Raw genomic sequence first — 19,517 nt, 5'->3', positions numbered from 1 at the left:
TGTGTGTGTTTTTTTTTTTTTTTTTTTTTTTTCTTATGCAGAACTTAAGGTGCCCATACATGGTGCTTTTTCGGGTATGATGCGCGATCCCATGCACATCACAGCACAGAGTCTGTGCAACCCATGCTTTTAGCACGGAGTTTCTCGCTCTGTGTATGGGCACATCAGTAGTAAAACCTTTTAATTGACTACCTGGGATTGGTCCCGCATGTCATGGACTACAAAAATAAAATGAAAATTACTCTACACAATATATTTAAAATTCTCAATTTGGCCCTCCTGAGCGTTCATTTTAAAATATCGCCCAGTGTGTATGCTATGAACCACGTAGGGTAACACCTTCCCCCCCATTCGTCTGTACATGCAGCTTAGTTTTACTATACCCCCATCAACTGCGCATACAGAATGTGGGATGATGAAGTCCCTGAACGATATTGTTCTTTGTGTATTCACTAACTTTTTCCCAGGAGTATGAGGGAGCAAATCATCCAGTGTGTATGATTCCTGAGAGACATCTTCCAATTTGCGTGAATAGGGCCGGAATTCTGACAACCATAGTCTACTGGGGCGGTTTAGGGTCAGGCAGGGGCGGTTTAGGGTCAGGCAGGGGAAGGGGGGGGGGGGGTAGGTTTAGCCACTGGGTGTGGGGAGGTTAGGGATAGCCTGGGGGAGGGAGGGGTGGGTACTAAGAAGGGGGAGATTAGGGTTTAGGTGGCAGGGTATGTTGGTTAGGGTAGGCACTGGTGTGAAGGGTTAGAGTGGACAAGGCCAGGGTAAGTATACTTAACCACTGTCAGAACTGTCTCCTTTGGGATGCCGGCTGTATTCTGGACGCAACTTTCCAACCGCCATCATTCGTATGTATCCTTTGGTGACACCATCAATGTAGTATAGCAGTGGTTCCAAAACTTTTTGAATCACTGTACCCTACAGTATCAGAATATTTTTCATGGCACCCATAGGCCAAGAGTTTGTAACCGAGAATTTCAATAAAAATATTATATTAAACAAGTTGTGATTAAATTTTACCCTTAGGTCCAGTTCTGTGTTGAGGAACATGATTCACTGCTGTTTACCCACGTATTTTATAATTGAAAGCCACAGGCACTGATTTTGCCTATTTCATTGACCATAAATAATTGTAATTGGATCTGGACCACCAACCTGAGCTACCCCCCTGCAAGGGCTCCAAGGCACCACAGAGCATGGCACACAGTTTGGGAACCACAGTAGTATAGTGTTTTGTAAAACGGTTGCTTGGGTAACCGGCTTCTTAATTATGGAATCTTCATTATATCTAAAACCCAGGAGATTCAGTCTTTGGTATGGTATTTTCAGAGAGCAAAGCTAATAAATGGTTTCAGGCAAGCTCATTATTTTCCAAACTCCTAGTACATTACAAGAAGCCTTTAGAAAAAATAAACTGTGAGAATGCTGTACCATATGAGCATCTGGACAACAGGTTAATAAGAGGCTTCACTATTGCTGGGTTACCATAGCAACTACTGCTGCCGTGAATAAACTGCCCACTGATTATTGCTCCGTTTATCCCATAATAAATTGCTTGGTAAACTACAGTTTGATGGCACCTATATCACTAAACCATACTCTGAATTATTTGTGGAGTACCTGCATCATTCATGCTACTGGTATGACATGCTTCTCTTGCTATGCACTTTTGTTCACGAAGAGCATAAAATATTTCATGTAGAAAATAGTTCAGAAAAGGTATTTTCTTAATATATGTACTATTCCTGCCTCTCCTGTACTGCACTAATAAAACAATGTATGTTGTATTTGTTCAGCGGTATCCTGTTCGTTGCGCTCATTGTTCAGTTAGCCTCAATAAGCTGCTATATATGATCAGGGATTTGGTTTCACCTGCCTCAGACCCATTTTTGCTGCAGTGGCCGAAAACATGGGTTTAACTGTACCTTTCGCTAAACCTGTGTGTTTAAAGAAAGCACTGGGAATGTTTGGACTAATAGGATATCGCTGGCTGTGTTCTTTCATGATCTCTGATAAATATTTGTGTCTCTGTAATGATTAATATGGCTGCTTAATGTGTGCATATAAAACGTTTTCAAAATGCAGGTTTATGACAACCTGCTAGGACCCAAAGTGTGGCCATGCCCTGATCTGTCGTTTTCTTTATTTATCACTGTCTTTTCTAGTTCTATTGCCTGCACATTTGCTATATTGACAGGCTGACTTTGTGCAGGAATATCCTTGCCTACCCCACCTGCAAACTAAAAGTCGGTGTTCTCCACATACATTTGTTTCCCTTGCCACCAATCAGCAGCATGCCCAGTCTTTTCACCACAGGGGCAGAATAACTGAGCTGTAGAAATCTGTATCCAGTTACCCAAAACAACATACATGATTTGGGAACAGTGGTGGGTCTGCAGCTCATGAAAATAAGGGAGGGGGGTTTCAATACCGACCTTATTAGGCCAAATGTCATTCAACCTATTTAATGGGTCCTCTCTTCTGACTGGAGGAATATATTTCGACAGTCATCAAGTCCCGGCATCGGTGAAAGCAGCCGTCTATTCTCTGAAACTGCCACAGATTTGACAACCCAGCATCTGTTTCCGACAATACAGATTCACCTCCACAGGGCGGTGAGCCTGTTGCAGATGAGTCCTGGCCAAGATTGAATACAGTCAGATATATATAGCTATAGATATATAGATTTATATATAGATTTTGCTCACTACAGTAGCTTTGTTTAAAATATCGCTCAATGTGTATGCTACACCTGCATCCCCACCTTTGGAGTCCCCATTGGTTGACAAGTATGCCCTTCTGATAACAAATGCCCTTCTGATAGAGCAGATGCACCATTCTTCATAGAGGTGAGCGGTGTGTTAGCGGTAGGCAGCTGGAACAGCTGCTCTCATCAGAGGAGTGGTTGAGTGGTCTGTCAGTGTGGCTCACCCGCTCAACTGTCAGCTCCGTTCATCCAGTCACATCCCGTTCCCCCACTGGTCTCAGCCTGTCAGCACAGTGGAGGGTGGCAGAAGGCACAGGGGGCATTAACAAGTGAAAAAAACAGGCAGGGCACTGAAAAAAACACCTAGAGGGAACACTACATTACCCACTATGCCACACATCATTAAATGTAATTCCCCCAGTGCTCTGCTGATAAACCTAATGCCACCAGTAGTGCACCTTTCACAATGCCACCAAAAGTGCCTCTTACATTTTGTTCCCAGTCCACCCTGCATCCGCTGCCTTTACTACTGCTGTGGTGACAGGAGGAGGGCTGAGCAGCAACTACACCGAGGAGAGATGTGCTGCAGCTGTCTCCTTTGCTCAGTGTGGAGGGGGTGAAAAGAGGCAGCCATCAGTGAGGGGGACCCGTCACCAGAGGGACGGGGTTGGGGGAGAGGGAAGAAGTGGCTTCTGCTCCCTGGTGGGAGGTAGCTTCCATATTTTTGGCGGGGGGCACAGTGCGGTAAAAGACTGCGGACCAGGAGACCTGCCACTACTTTGGCCTACACCAGTCGGGTTCATTCCTCCTGCGCATACAGGCAGTGGTTCCTCCTGTTCAGAGTCCTGGACGACGCATTCTGTGTGGGGCAGCGTGCTCACGTTTGGCAAATCATTTAAAGTGTGCGGGCTCACCAGTGTTAATAGCGGGCCCGGCTGTTGCTGTCGGGTATGTCCCGACTACAGAGGTGCTGGGATTCATTCCCCCAAGTTCTCCCTTGCATTCACACATGCTAGCCGAATGTTTTAGCACGGCGCTCGTAAACTGGCAGGGCACGGTTTGCAATTAAAAAATGGGACCGCCTGCTAAAACAGCCTAGTGTGAACACTAAATATTTTCTTCAAAGAACATAAATTAATGTATTGACCCTTTTGGGGGAGGGGATATTGATTACTTTTTAGTACATTCTGTATTTTTAATCTTATGTTATCTTAAGTTCCAAGTCCATTCCCATCCCAACACAGTGTTCTGTATAGACTCTACCTTCTTCTCTGAAAGGGCAAATGACGCTGAGCTGTATTTGTTCACCTCACTATTAGGGATAGAAATAATACTGATACAATAAATGGTTGCCAACCATGCAGTGGATGACCATCAATGGTTTCTTCAACTGATCAAATTGTCCAGAGGTTCTCAAACTATTTTGTTTGGGACACAGACCATTTATTACAGGAGGTTACTGCAGAATGGTTGCCACACATATGGTGTCATCAAGCTACACATGCAGGGCAACATTGTGAAGTGACCTCTAATGCAATCCCTTCATTTCTTACACAATGATACAGTAGCTACATTCTATTTAAGTCTTTTATATGTTAAAGTTTGTATCTTCTGTGAAAAGCGTGCCTAGTCAATGTTTATTAATGTGTGTGTGTGTGGCGGAGTGGGGTCGTAGGCTCTTATGTATTAAGCGATGGATAATACTAAATGATGTAATTACTGAAATTGTATTTTCTTTTTCTTCTGTAGAAGACGTCAAAGGACACTATATATCTCCATTCCATGACATCCCCCTATATGCCGATGAAGCAAGGGTACGTGTTATAATGAAAGCTTTTACCACTCGAATGCACAGCATATGTACTGCGTGTGATGTTAAGTTTCACATAATGTCCTACAAAGTTTTCCAATTTTTTTTTTTTTTTTTTTTTATCTCGCATCATTAAAGATGCAAGATTCATCTTTATGCAACCTTGCGTTCTGTTCAAATTACCGGAATGTTATGCAATAATTACTTTATACCTCTTCCCTTCCAATGAGCTTATTTAAAATGTATTATTCTAGGAAATATTTCACTGAAAATTGTGCACTAGTTTCACAGTAATTGCCTACACAAAATATTTCAACAGCCTTAATATTTTTACAACTGAAAATATGTTGTGCCAAAGGTAATGGTTGTCTGTGGACTGAATAAATAGTCTAGTCACATGATTCTTGTTTTAAATAAAAATGCATAACAGGATTTTCGCAGCTCCAAGTAGTACAAGATGAATCCTATTTACATCAATTTCCTCAGCGAGCATGCTCTAGTTATGTTCATTTACACCCAAAAAAGAATATTAAAAAGGCTCCTACAAAATGTTCTAAATATCTGCTCTAATCTACATAAGTATATTTGAATGATGTTTGTGTGTATGGATATCCCATGATAACTCTCTCAAATGTTTTAACTAATAGTATTCAAACTACCTTATCTTAAGGGACAGTCTAAGTTCGAAGATGGCTTTAAGGGCGCTGTGATAAGGGTCCATGCTATTTGTTGTTTTCATGCATTGTAATATGTCGATGGAAAGCTTATGACTTTCTGAATACCACCAGGGCCACTGACAGTGCTGCCAGCCCCGGTAAAAAAATGTGGCGTGGTCAACGAGAGGGATGTGGCCGCACCCCTGGTAAAAAAAAATATTGTTGTCTTAGCGCACGGGCTTTTGAACGCCGGGATCCCAAGGACCGGGATTTAATACTGAATCCGGGCGTACACATGACTCAATTTCAACTGGTTTTCTATTAGCTTTTGCTTATAGAAGTAGAATTGGTACTGGTTTCCTAGAACGGCGCCCATCGCATCGTAAGACAAATGAAATGATATATATAAATATCTGCAGGAAAATGATTGCTTGGCATTCAAATTCAGTATCTGAGATCGTACACAAACTTTGTTTCATGTTTTGAAACCTTGTTTTATGCACAAATAAAATATATTTGTATGTATTTCATGTGTTTGTACAACATAAATGCAAGATACCTCAAGATATATCATTGAAATATAAAAATATTCTGAAATACGAAATAATCCGTTTATCCAAAATTCTTCCAGTCCCGAGCATTTTGGATAAGGGATACTCAACCTGTAGTTTCATTTTTAGCATTTTGCAAGGCTTAGTAAATCTGCCCCGGATATTAATTATTTGGTTTTCCCACTTTATGCAGAAGAATCTCTAATGTACAGATGTGTCCACATATATCGAACTTCCTATTGCATTAAACAGCCCTTCTAGTTGCGTCAAGCAACTTTTCATACAAGATTTCCATTTTAAATGCAACCACAACAAGATGCGAATTGGACATGCAAGCAGCTTATTCTGATTAAAATGTGGCATGGCATGCCTAATATATAGTGTGTGTCCCCAGCTGTATCGGAATAAGAAATGCTGTTACAGTGCTTTCCCGTAACACTCTGAAGTAGCATTTCATATGCAGATACGTGGCACCACACAGAATATAGGTATGCTGCGTTTTTATCAGCATAATCTGCTTGTGTCCTATTTGCGTTGCGCATAAGATCTCTTTATATGGAGACTAATAAAGGAAAAAGCAGCGCTTTAAAAAAAGAACTCAAACTGTTGTATTGACTTTGCACATATATTAAGAAAATCATACAAGGGTCACAATACATTTATTTAACCATGTGACCATGGGTAAATTCAGAAGTATAAAAATATACGATAAAAAGCAGATGCAACAATAAAAGACACTATGATGATAACTGCAACACTGTCCTCACTGTCTGTTCCTATTTAAACCTGGGGTGAAATGTAATAGGATGAGAGATTCAGAAAGTGAGAGATTTGTTAAATCTCCAGTTTGTTTAAAGCGGCAATCATTTACACTGCAAAAAAAAAAAACAGTTTGGGCGGTATTCAATGAGCCTGATTCGCCATGGTTTTTATGGCGAATTTGTGCTGTTTGGCGAATTTTTGACAAAAACGGTGAATCACCCTATTCAATGACCACATGGCGAATACATTTGAAGGTTTTTTTCAACATGATTCACCGAGTAGCAATCGCTATCTTTTTATGGAGAAGTGGAATGGGAACTTTTAAAATAAAGTGTTTTGTTTTTTACATTTGGTGTCAAAAAATCAGGAATTTTATTCTGAGGAGGGGAATGCTATTTTTATTCATGTGCTGTAAGCACATGAATATATATTTAATTTAAAAAAATATATATATTTTTTTTTACACAGGAGCCAGCAGGGGGCGCCGGAGCCGAGCCGCTCATTACATATTCATATATTCACTGCACCCGATCGTTACGATCGGGTATAGTGAATATACGGTCCCCTGCTGGCACCCCCGGGGGGCAGCCTGTGCTGCCTGGCACCCGGGGAGCCCACCTCCCCCCCCCACAAACGTTCTGGGGCAGGCAGAGAGACTTCCATCTCTCTGCCTGCCACCGTCCTCAGGCTCCCTGCGGCATTCGCCGCAGGAGCTCATATTCACCAGTCAGGGGCAGCGAGCCCCTGACACGTTGAATACCGGAGCCCGCCGGCTCCGGAACGTGGCGAATGTGCAGCGAATCCTAAAAAGGACTCGCTGCACCTCGCAGGTATTCTCATTGAATACCGCCCTTTGATTTTGAAGACTAAATGATTGCCGCTTTAAAAAACCTGGAGATTTCTTACCAAATCTCTCACTTTCTGAATCTCTCATCCTATTAAATTTCACCCCTGCAATCATAAGGACCATCTCAAGGGTGTATATAATTACCATCCGCCTGTTTGAAGGGCTCAAAAGGGTTATTCTGGTTCACTCCTTCTGGCAAATTTCTTCTTAGATGGACAAAACCATTTGCACTGCAGGGGGGCAGATGTAAAATGTGCAGAGAGAATTAGATTTGGGTGAGTCCTTTTGTTTCTGTGCAGGGAAAATACTGACTGCTTTATTTTTACACTGTGATATAGATCTCACCTTGAAGTAAAACCCCACCCAAATCTAACTCTCTCTGTACAAGTAAACCTTACCTGCAGTGCACGTGGTTTTGTCCATCTAAAAAGGAATTTGCCAGAAGGAGTGAACCAGAATAACCCCCAAAGTTCTTTGCAGGTAAGTGGGAGAACTCTGCTTCATAAATGTGGAGAATGACAAAGTCATTTTGTAAATCCAAATAGTAGAGGCGTGGAAAGAAACCGCTGCCTGCGGACTTGAATAAAGTTTCCGGTTCAGTCAGTATTCAAAGCCTGAGGGTCGTGCTGTGACTTGTAGTCCCTCTAACTTGTTTTGCTGTAAATCAAATGGGTACTTATGTAGTTTCAAGGTGCGGCCGCGCGCAGTCTGTCTCAGAAACTTGGCAGCCTGGCAGAAGCTCTGTTTAACTGTGCGCGTGACGCTCTAGCTGTAAGCTACGTTATCAGCGTAGCGCCGTGCAGCAGCGCGCTGACAGGTCACTGTGGTACTTGTAGTTCCACAGTGAAATAGGCAGTCCTGCGCACCGCTGACAATGGGGGCATGTGAAGTGAACACCCCGGCACACCGCTATCAAAGGGGGTGTCCCCCATGTAGACGCTAAAATTTAGGCACAAAAGTGTCTGAATCCACACTGCCTGCCAGCCGCTAAGAAGGGGGAGTCTGGATTTAGACGCTAAAGCGTCTGAATCCAGGCTCCCTGCAAGCCGCTAAGAAGCGGGGTTTCTGGATTTAGACGCTAAAGCGTCTGAATCTAGGCTCCCTGCAAGCCGCTAAGGTGGTGGGGCATCTAAATTTAGACGCTAAAGCATATAAATTTAGTTGGGTCTAGGGGTACACTATTAAACCTGTCCACAATGACACTAGTCGACGCAACAGCTGTTGACCTTGTAAATTCCACTATCCACGCCAACCCGAAGCGTGGCGAGCCCCGCGTCCTACAACCTTTTCATACCCCCACTATCCACGTCGGCGTGGAGTTGATTTTATAAAGTGTGGCCAGCTTCTGGCAGGTTGCCAAGTTTCTGAGACACTGTGCGCGCGGCGGCGGCGCCGTGAAACTACACAAGTACCATCAAATGTAGTGGGGTGACTGAGCAGTGGTCAGATATTTATACTTACAAAGGGTATTGATCAATTACACCTGGGCATGGTTAGTCAATCCAAACAGAAAACAAAAGTACAGTACTTACATGTTATGATGAAGAGGAGGCAAATGTATATATCTCTACTCGTTATGCAAAAAAACTCTTTAATACTATGTCCAAAAGATAAAAAAAAAAAAAGTTTTGAGGGGATTACTTCCCAGTTACTTGCTATTGGTATAAAATACCCATGTGACAGAATGAGTGAGGCATAGTTTCCCCGTCAATAACTATAGGTACATCACGCCCACACAAAAAGATGGAAATGAGGCATGAGCTGGTGTACACAAGGGTAAATCAGAAGAGCATAGGTTCATTCGGATCACATGATCCGCTTGTGGGGACAGAGGCAAAGCCAATTCTACTGCAGCTGTTTATACTTATATGGAGATATTGCACGTAAAGATGCTCCTCACTACAGAGTACTTGGAGATCATGCGTTGTGTAACATGAATTTTAGGATAGATATATGTGGACACATCTGTACATGTTCTCTTCTGTACCCTCCCCCTCCTCCCCCACCGGCTACCATCAGTGCACAAGAACTTGCCTCCTACTTTAAGGACAAGATTGATAACATCCAAGATGAATTGGTTTGCTCTTCCTCAACCACTAACCCACTTTTTTCCCCTTCTGAACCCTCTGGCACTTTCTCTTCATTGGAGCCCACACATAAAAAGTAAGTATCCACACTCTTCTTATCCTCCTACCAATGTTCCCTCTAATTTTACGAAGGCTGTGTGCGGCAAAAGATTTTGTTTGTGCAACTTTGGAAGGAAATTTTAATTTTTGTGCGTCACTTATATATAACTGGAAAATGACGTTCAGCATTTGTGTTAACTTTACTTCAAAATGGTATTAAACATTTAAAACACAGCACATGATGTAGTTAATGGGTGAAACACACATTAATTGAGTCCACAACTGCAAAAAGGGACCACTGCTGCTTTGTGCGCTCTGTTGTAATGTCTGTGCGCACACTCGTCGAGTTGTGTGCGTGCACAGCTTAGAGGGAACACTGCCTTCTACTCTACTACCTCTACTATTGATCCTATACCTGCACAAGTCATTGAAACTCTATCTCCTGTGCGTATTCCAACCTTAACTAAAATCTGCAATCTCTCTTCCTACTGGTACTTTTCCTTCTCTGGTCGAACATGCAGTGATTGCTCCCATTCTGAAAAAAAAAACACAATTCTCTCACCTCCCATGCCTATCCAAGCTACTCAAGACTTGTCTACTCTCGCCTAACACATTTTTTTAAGTCTCACGCCCTATTAGACCCAATTCAGTCAGGCTTTCATTCCCAGCACTCCACTGCGACAGCACTGACTAAAGTGGTGAATGATCTGGTAACTGCTAAGTCTAAAGGCCATTACTCACTACCTATTCTTCTAGATCTTTCTGCTGCGTTCACACTGTGGACCACACTCTTCTCTTACAAACACTACACTCCCTAGGTCTTAATGATACAGCCCTTTCCTGGTTCTCATATTACCTATCTGATTGCTCTTTCCATGTTCGCTTCTCTGACTCTACTTCCTCTTCATTACCTCTGTCAGTTGGGAGTTCCGCAAGGCTCAGTCTTGGGTCCTCTGTTTTTTTCAATCTATACTTCCTCTCTTGGCAAACTAATCAGCTCTTTCGGATTTCAGTATCCCTTATATGCGGGTGATACTCAAATCTATATATCCACCTCAGCACCAGTGGTTTTGGGACAAGTCTCTGAATGTCTCTCTGCCATCTCATCTTGGATGTCTTTTCGCCAACTCAATATTTCCAAAATGGAGTTACTTATATTCCCACCAACCAAGAAGAGTTACCATTCTCTTCTCTCCATAACTGTTAACAACTCGACAACCTACCCTACCCCACAAGCTTGTTGCCTAGGGGTCATTCTCTACTCTTAACTGTTCTTTCTCTACATTCAATCAGTCTCCAAATCCTGTTACATGCATCTAAAAAACATATCCAAAATACGACCCTATCACACAAGACACTACTAAATATCTTATCCATGCACTCATTATATACCGCATTGATTATTGCAGTAGTCTCCTAACTGGTTTTCCCAAGAACAGACTCTCGCCACTGCAATCTATGCTGCTGCTAGGCTGAACTTCCTTGTAAGACGCTCATAGTCTGCTGATCCGCTCTGCCAATCCCTCCATTGGTTGCCTGTATCTTACCGTATTCAATATAAAACACTTCTACTCGTATAAAGCGATTTAATCATACTGCACCAGCATATATCTCTTTACTTATCACAAAATATCTCCTATCTCAACCACTACGCTCTGCACAAGATCTGCATCTCGCTGCATCTCTCTTCTGCACAGATCGAAAAACAAACATACATGAAGCAGCACTATTGTATTCAAATCAAATTTCATGGGATTGTCTGAAAGGATAACAAATTTATTAAAATAATCAATGTTAAAAACAATTAGTAAAACAAATTTGATTTGTTGGAGCAGCCTTTTATATGCAAATGGAATATCTGTCTTGAATTGAGTCCTCCAATAAGGTAGCTGGATGTTCAAACAACAGCTTAAAAAGTCTCACCACTGATTGTAATGGGATTTTTCTGGCTGGGGTCCGATGGTCCTCACCAGGATGCGGTTGTGCACTGTTGGTAAAGGGCCGCTGGAGGATGATCAAGGACCTTATAGGGCTTCCCAGATTTGGTGGAAAAGATTTGATGTAAAGGATTATGTTTATTTCCAATCCATTGCTTTCAGCCTTGTAGAGGGTTTGATCTTGTGCCAGTAATACTCCACTTAGAGGTCCTCTCACTGCCACCAACGGGTTTCACTGAGCTCTGTCAGCTTTTTTCAAGGTGATGCCAAGGTGTGGCCATCTTAGGTTTATATACCCTATTTAATTAGTTGTTACTCACACATCTTGCAGGCAATCCCATTATAAACATACATTTTACACAATACAATTTTAAAAATAAATGAACAGAAGACGAACCTTTTTTTTGATTGTTTTTAATGAAAACTAGTAGTAAAAGCTTATGAAAGAGTATAAATAGCCCTCTTGACTTGAAGTAACAGCTCTTCTGCTGTGCTTCCGGGTTCCTGGGCTTGAAGTGACGTGTATCCGCCCTTTGGAATGCACAGTATTTCCGGATCCCGGTAAACGCATAAGTAACTTGTGCCGTCTATTTTGTTAAAAGATGGCTAGACCTTATTAAAGAAGCAGAGTGCATCGGTCGCATTATGAAGTGTTAGGTGGATTAATATTATAGGTTCCGCTAATTATGAATAATCTTATTTTATTAATCTTTATATTATTGTGGATTCTCGCTTTTATTTAGAGTTTTAAATTGTGGCTGATGTCTGTTTCCCCAAAAGGTAGTTACATAATATAACCCTTAGATAAATACATAGCAGTGGGAACCTCATAATTTTCATTTTTATTTTTATGATCTCAAAAATACATATAAATTTAGAATATTAACGATTATTCGAAATGATTACAATGATACAAATATAATACACAAGTATATAAATATAAAAGAGTGGACAACAGTGAGAAAAAAGGTAATGAATAAATATACATGACCTCTAGGGATTTGCAATATTAACACTACAACCTTATGTCTCCTCCCCAAGCTTTTCTTGGTGTAAAAAAACATAGGGATTATATGTTTAATTAATGTTATTCAATTCCACTGCCTCGTTCAATCCGTCTGGGTAGATGGAGTACATGACCTCTAGGGATTTGCAATATTAACACTACAACCTTATGTCTCCTCCCCAAGCTTTTCTTGGTGTAAAAAAACATAGGGATTATATGTTTAATTAATGTTATTCAATTCCACTGCCTCGTTCAATCCGTCTGGGTAGATGGAGTACATGACCTCTAGGGATTTGCAATATTAACACTACAACCTTATGTCTCCTCCCCAAGCTTTTCTTGGTGTAAAAAAACATAGGGATTATATGTTTAATTAATGTTATTCAATTCCACTGCCTCGTTCAATCCGTCTGGGTAGATGGAGTTCATTCCGAAAACTTTGTAAACCAGAGACACTGTGGATGTTCAAAATGAACTCCATTTACCCAGACTGATTGAACGAGGCAGTGGAATTGAATGCCATTACTGGTTCCTGTCCTTGTGTTTCCCTCCTATATCCCTATAGATTGTAAAATTGCAGCAGGGCCCTCCTACCTCCAAGTCTGTCTGTTGTTACCCAGTTTGTTTTATCACGGTCTACTATTGTAAAGCGCAACAGAATCTGCTGAGCAGAGCCGAATTTCCCATTAGGCACGTGAGGCATGTTTGGGGGCGGCACTTGGATGCCTCTGATAGTACAGTCAGCCAAAAAGGTACCAATAACTGCAAAATATTCACTGTACTGTACTATATTCCATCTTAAATAGAGTGTAAATGGATAGGACATGCAGATACTGCCCCTGTAACCTGTACTATAGTAAATATGCATTCATAATAAAAGAACATGCCACAGTTAGTTAATATATTGGCTATTATCAAATGAGGGCTTATAAGTAATCAATAAAAATAATACAATTAGGCGGGGGAGGGGTGCAAACATTATTGTTGTGCCTAGGGGCGCCCTTATCCCTAAATCGGCCCCCGCTGCTGCGCTATGTAAAACCAAATAAATAATAATATCCCTTTTGTTCCTTACCTGTTTAATTATGCTAGGTGGCAAGTGTAGTGGATAGTTTGGCTTAAATGTGTTTTATTTATTTATTTTCATTGAGTGATTTTTATAAAATTTTCCGAAACAGATTAACATAGCAAACAAACAACTTTATCGACTGAAATTTAGAAAAGAAAAAATCCTATCAATACAGTAATAATATCTAAGTTACATTAGCAGTAATATCTTTTCATTCGAAAAAATGGCGTTCTTAAATTAATATGAATTAGAAATTGATCTACAATTATAAAAATTATATCTTAAGAGATGAATATTTTGATGAAAGCCATTGGGTTAAATGTTTTTAATAGTGGTATGATTGTGAACAATTAGAATCTTGCTTTTCTCTGGTCCCAATCATCAACTTATACCTGGTAATACTGGCTTAAGAAGACTTGGTAAATGTCTTCACCCTCACTTCTAAAACTGACATCACTTGGTCAACCGTTTTTTTTTATTGGACGGACAGGTTTTTCTTAAGATCTTCCACGTTCACTCATAAGGGCCGTACACACGTTTGGATTTTTGGCCATTTTCGATTCGATTTTGCTTATAGGAGCAAAATCAGATCGAATCCTGTAAGAAATCGTTTCGGTTTGTTGTTCCTTTCGATCTAAATTCGATTCGATGCGCGCTCCCGTTTTCGCCAAATCGAACAAAAAAATCCTCTATGCAGCCAAGGAAATCTCGAAAGGGATCTAGTAAATCGAATGTGTTTTTGTTGTTTTTTCGATTGGAATTCGATTCGATTGAGCATTAGATATGAGTCATGCAGCCATTCCCCTGCCTACCATTTTGGTTTCTCACTTTTTTTAAAGAAGGTTGCAGATCGAAGGGATATAGAAAGTAGAACGAAATCGAATCGATTGCACAAGTGCAAATCGAATTTCACATCGAAGGAAAAATCGAAAGGTGGTGGAGGGGGGGAATCGAAATCGGATCTACATCGAATCGAAATCGATTCGAAGTCGATGCGTGTGTACGGCCCTTTACTCTGATTATGCCTCACTGCTATTTTAAAGCCCTTGACAAATGACTTCCCCACTCACTCTACAACAGGGGTCTGCACACAGCTTTTGTTGCAACTACTGTATATACATCTGAAGAAAACCTGGCTTTTACTGATGTGTCCTGATGTCTTTCATTTTATCTTAAAATGAAGCTCTTATTTTACCTGCTGCAATGATGGGTTGCTAAGAGCACTTTGCAAGTTGTGTGAATAGGTAGATGCCATGACACAAACTTGGACACATGCCCATTAATCAAATATTTGTCCCAGGCAGGTGACTCCCCTAAAGAAGTAGTGTCATTTACCTCGGTTGTCATAGTATCACAGCTTTATTTGCACAAATGTTTCATTTTATTTTTTATTTTCATGCTGTTTTGCTGTGATATGTATTGATCTTGGACCAATGTGGTTTAATCTATACAGTAACAGAAGTATAAAACTCTAAATCCTAGAAATCCTATTAATATCCATCTAGCAGTGTGTAGGGCTGGGTTTTTGTTTTCTATCTGATAACAAATCTTCACTTTGAAATGTCAACCTGGGGAATGTACAAAGTCCTGGAGACTGGAATGAACTCTGCTGTACAAAATATCCGATGTAATCAGCTGCTGCAGACTTGTATTGATTACATTTTGAAGTTCAGTCTGTTTTTTAATACACTTTAAAAACTTGTGCATTGTATTCTCATGTCTTGGTAATACAGAATTGCAAAGCAATCTATTTTTGGTATTCAGCTTGTTTGCATGGATCACGGTTTACAGAAAGCTAGTTAACCAAGATATGTACAATGTAACACTTTACTATACAGACATTCCTCACTTAACGACCGGGTTCTGTTCCTACGACCTGGTCGTTAAGCGAATTGGACGTTAAATTAACCTATATAAAACCCCTTAATACAAATAAAGTACACTTCTAAATAAAGAAGAATGATACTTGCTTTACTTTGCTTTTAAGCTTTATTAACATAACTTTGTTTAATTTGCATGTTTTATTTTGCAAGCTTTTTTACTTTGCATAACATACAGATGGAGCCGGCCTTGTCCTTGTTGTGAATGACGTTTCTACTGCCATCTACGCCGGCGTCCGGCTCCCGCCAGGGGGTGCGCGCACACGAGACGCCAGCCCCGTGGCAATGGAGCTCGGCGGGGGTCCCCGATGCCTCCCCCGCCATCTCTACCGATCACCCTCGCTGCCCGACCCCTCCCCCCAAACTGGGCAGCGTCTCCCCAAAGCCGAGACGGGCTGGGAGACGCTGCCCAGCCGCTGCGATTCTGGGGCACACGTGCGCGTGATCTGGTGAGCGCCGGGGATTGACAAGGCTGGCTCCATCTTTAACTTGCTTTACTTTTGCATGCTTTTTTACTTGCATAGAGAACATAAATCAAAACAAGGGAAAACACAAAAAAAACCCCGTTCAGACTACAATACCATCATCATTGGAGTCATCAGCAGTTGTTAAGGGCCCAGGTAAGGGAGATGATGGCAAGGAAATTACAGAAATTGTAGGGGGAGTGCTACTGGGTGTAGCTTTTGAGAAGAATCCCGTCGGTGTGGTCTGCTTTTTCTTTAGCTTCTTTCTGCATAAATTTCATGATCGCATTGTAAAGTTCATTCATTTGGCGTTCCACTTTCGTGAACCTTTCAACATTAGGGTCCATACCCTCAAGCTGTAACATAGTCGCGTTCACTTTTGAGAACACACCAGCTAACCCCTTTACAGTGAACTTCTTCTTTTCTACTTCTTCTGCTCTTTCCTCTTCTCATTCTTTCTCTTCCAAGTGCTGTTGTGCTTCCAATTCTATTAGATCTTAGTTTTTTAACTCTCCCTCATCATATTCCACTAATTCTTCAACATCTGAATTAAGCTTGTTAGCCAGCTCCACAGTGTTTTAATTTGACATAGACATGTTCTTCTGTCAAATCCTTCGACATTATTTACAAAACGTTTAAGACATTTTTTCCATATGCCTTACATACAATTTTCTGTCCCTTCCTCCTAAGCTGTTTCAATGTTCTTTATGCAGTCTAAAATGTTGTATGACTTCCCAAAGTCACAAAGGGTTACTTCATCACTTTCTGATACAAGTTTGGAAAAAGTGGTGGGCAAATAGTATGACTTGAACATAGCTATAGTCCCTTGGTCCTTTGGCTGTAGGATAGCAGTTGTGTTTTTAGGCAGAAACATAACCTTTACATCCTGGTGTACATCATCAAGATGTTGAGGGCGTCCTGGGCAATTATCAAGCAGGAGGATAATATGAAAGGGAATACCCTTTTGCAGACAATAGCGTGGGGTATGAAGCAGTTGATGAACCAATCCTCAAATAAAGCTGGTCATCCATGCCTTGCCACGATAGTAAACGGGCAACATGTGCTTATTCATCTGCTTCAATACACATGGGTTCAGGGAGCGATTAGATGAGCAAAGGCTTTCATTTGAAACCAGTGACATTTCCTCCCAACAATAAAGTGACTCTGGGGCAGATTTATTAAGCTTGGAGAAGAGATAAACTGGCTGTGCTTTATCTCCTTTTACCTTTTCTCCGCTTTATCTCCAGTTTATCTCTTCTCCAAGCTTAATAAATCTGCCCCTCTGTCCTTAAGTCTTGAAGTCGGGCATTGTTTTAGCTTCTGTGTGTATGTAGGACCTTTCAGGTATTTTTTCCCAAAAAAGGCCAGTTTCATCCACATTGAAGATCTCTTCTGGACATTAGCTGCTTTCCTTAATGATTTCATCAACAAATTTTTCTTCTGCATCAGTACTTGCGGCCTCATTGCTGATACTGCGATTATGCAGGTTGAATCTTTGACGAAACCTTTTGAAACCATCCATTGCTTGTTGTAAATGTACCTGTTGATTCTTCCCCTTTACGCACCTTCAAAGTCTGAAAGATACGGTGTGCCTTGGCTTGAATTATTGAAAGGCTCGGTGGCATTCTTTTTTGTATGTTGTCATCAAACCGGATTGCCAGTAATGTCTCCATTTCATGAATGAGGCCTTTTCGCTGCCTAGTTATTATGGCTTTAAATCCTGTTGATGCTTTCACTGCCTCCTTCACTCTATCTCTTATCCTTCAAGATTGTTGAAATGGTTGAATGTGCCAGCTCAAACTCACTTGCAATCTTTCACTTTCTTTCCAGCTTCATGATCGTTTATGATCCTCATTTTCAGCTGAAGATCAATAGCCTTCGTTTTTTTGCAGCTTTCTCCTGTCATACTCCTTCATTTTCTCTGCCATGACTCGCTGAGATGCTGTACATGCGCAGCGGGTCGCTAAACAGTCTGGGGGGGGTCGTAACTATGAGTCGGTAGGTGGGCGGGATCGTAAGTCCGAGCAGTCGCAGTGTGGATGCTAAAAATAGGCGGGTGGTATGTCTGGGCAGTCGATAAACAGGTAGGTCGTTAAGTGGGGAATGTCTGTACATTTTGACTAATGCTTCCGTTTTAGCAGCGCTCTGCAATATTCAGATCCTTACATTGTTTTTGTTTCTTTGCTGGACATGTAGGGTATATGTTAAAATGAAAAATTGGCTGTACCAACGTTCAAGGCCAATGTACAAATGTATTCCCTTTTTCTCTTTGGGCAGTATTCAATGAGGCCAATTCGCCATGTTTCATGGTGAATTTGTGCTATTTTCACTTTGGAAGGTGATTTTTTTTTTTTGTCGGAACTCGCTGTAGTTTTTCAATGGGTTTTTCAATGTGATTCGCCGTGAGTGTATTCAATGAGAAGATGGCGAATTGCTTTCTAAGTGATTTTCGCCATGTGTCACCGTGTAGCAATCGCCATCTTTTCCTGGTGAAGTGGAGCCCACCTCCCCCACACATACGTTCTGGGGCACGCAGGGAGACTTCCATCTCCCTTTCTGCCGCTGTTCTCCGGCAACCCTGCGGCGTCAGCCGCAAGGGTTCACATTCGCCGTCAGGGGCAGAGCCCCTGCCTCATTGAATAGTGTGTAAGGGAGGGCTGGACACGAGGGCTCCAGCCCTCCGGAACACGGCGAATGTGCAGCGAATCCTAAACAGGAGTCGCTGCACATCGCGATTAGTAATTGTAGTTAGTAAGTAAAAACTTACTGTAATTGCTATAATTTAGTGAAATAATGCACTCTGCAGGCTAAAGTTTTTATGATTTTACCATTCATGATGTAAAAATTGGTATGCAGTAGGGTGAGTACGTGAGGAAGGAGGACCCTACTCATAAGAGTTAACATAGTAAAAATAGGTGGATGGACGAACGAAATACAATAGGATAAGAAGGAACGGAGGGGAACGGAGGCAGGATAGGAGGATCAAAAGAGGTTAGGAGGAGGGATAGGCTAGTCGAAAAAAGTGGGTTTTGAGGGAGCGCTTGAAGGAGGTAAGGGAATCAGATAGCCTGATGGGTGGCGGGAGGTTGTTCCAGTGCAGGGGGGGTGACATGAGGTGTGTGTGTTTGTTTTTTTATTAAGGTGGTTTTTCATACTTCACTATCCAAGTGGGTATAGAGTGAGAATAGAATAGTGTGCCGAGCGCAGCAAGCAGGGTACAATTATATGGTGTCCATGTGAATGTATGTTGACAGACACCAAAAACAGTGAAACTTATATCGTCCATATTGGCCTGGGGTATGTCCACTGTTCTTTGATGTCGACCTAGTGACTGAGGAGCTAGAAATTTTCTCATCTATACCATAACTGCAAACACTAATCTGTACCCCTGCACATGTAAGCCAGTTGACACATGAACTATAGAAAGGGTGTAACTCCTAGAGCAAAACTTACTTTTGTCTCTGTACATAGAAAGTATTTCTCTATATAAAGGACAATGTTATCCTCTCTCTCTCTGGTTGTTCTTATCTTAATAAATAAAGATTATGGGCTAGATGTATCAAGCTTCAAATAGTGATAAGGTGGAGAGTGATAAATAACCAGCCAATCAGCTCTTACCTGTCATTTTTCAAACCCAGCCTGTATCAGGGTAGTTAGCAGCTGATTGGCTGGCTTTTTTATCACTCTCCATTA

At 41.4% G+C, this 19,517-nt stretch overlaps 1 protein-coding gene across 1 annotated transcript in view; it reads left to right on the top strand.

Moving 5' to 3' along the window:
• The window catches only part of PPA1 (inorganic pyrophosphatase 1), a 78,293-nt gene that overhangs the window by 20,349 nt on the left and 38,427 nt on the right, over nt 1-19,517 (top strand). The window contains exon 2 of the mRNA XM_083148471.1: nt 4,466-4,530. Coding sequence (XP_083004597.1) covers nt 4,466-4,530 — 65 coding nt within the window. The remainder of the gene's footprint in view (nt 1-4,465; nt 4,531-19,517) is intronic.

This window comes from Crinia signifera, chromosome 6 (genome assembly GCF_055691185.1).
Source record: "Crinia signifera chromosome 6, ASM5569118v1, whole genome shotgun sequence".
Classification (NCBI taxonomy): Eukaryota; Metazoa; Chordata; class Amphibia; order Anura; family Myobatrachidae; genus Crinia; species Crinia signifera.
This window is presented reverse-complemented; position numbering and strand designations above follow the sequence as displayed.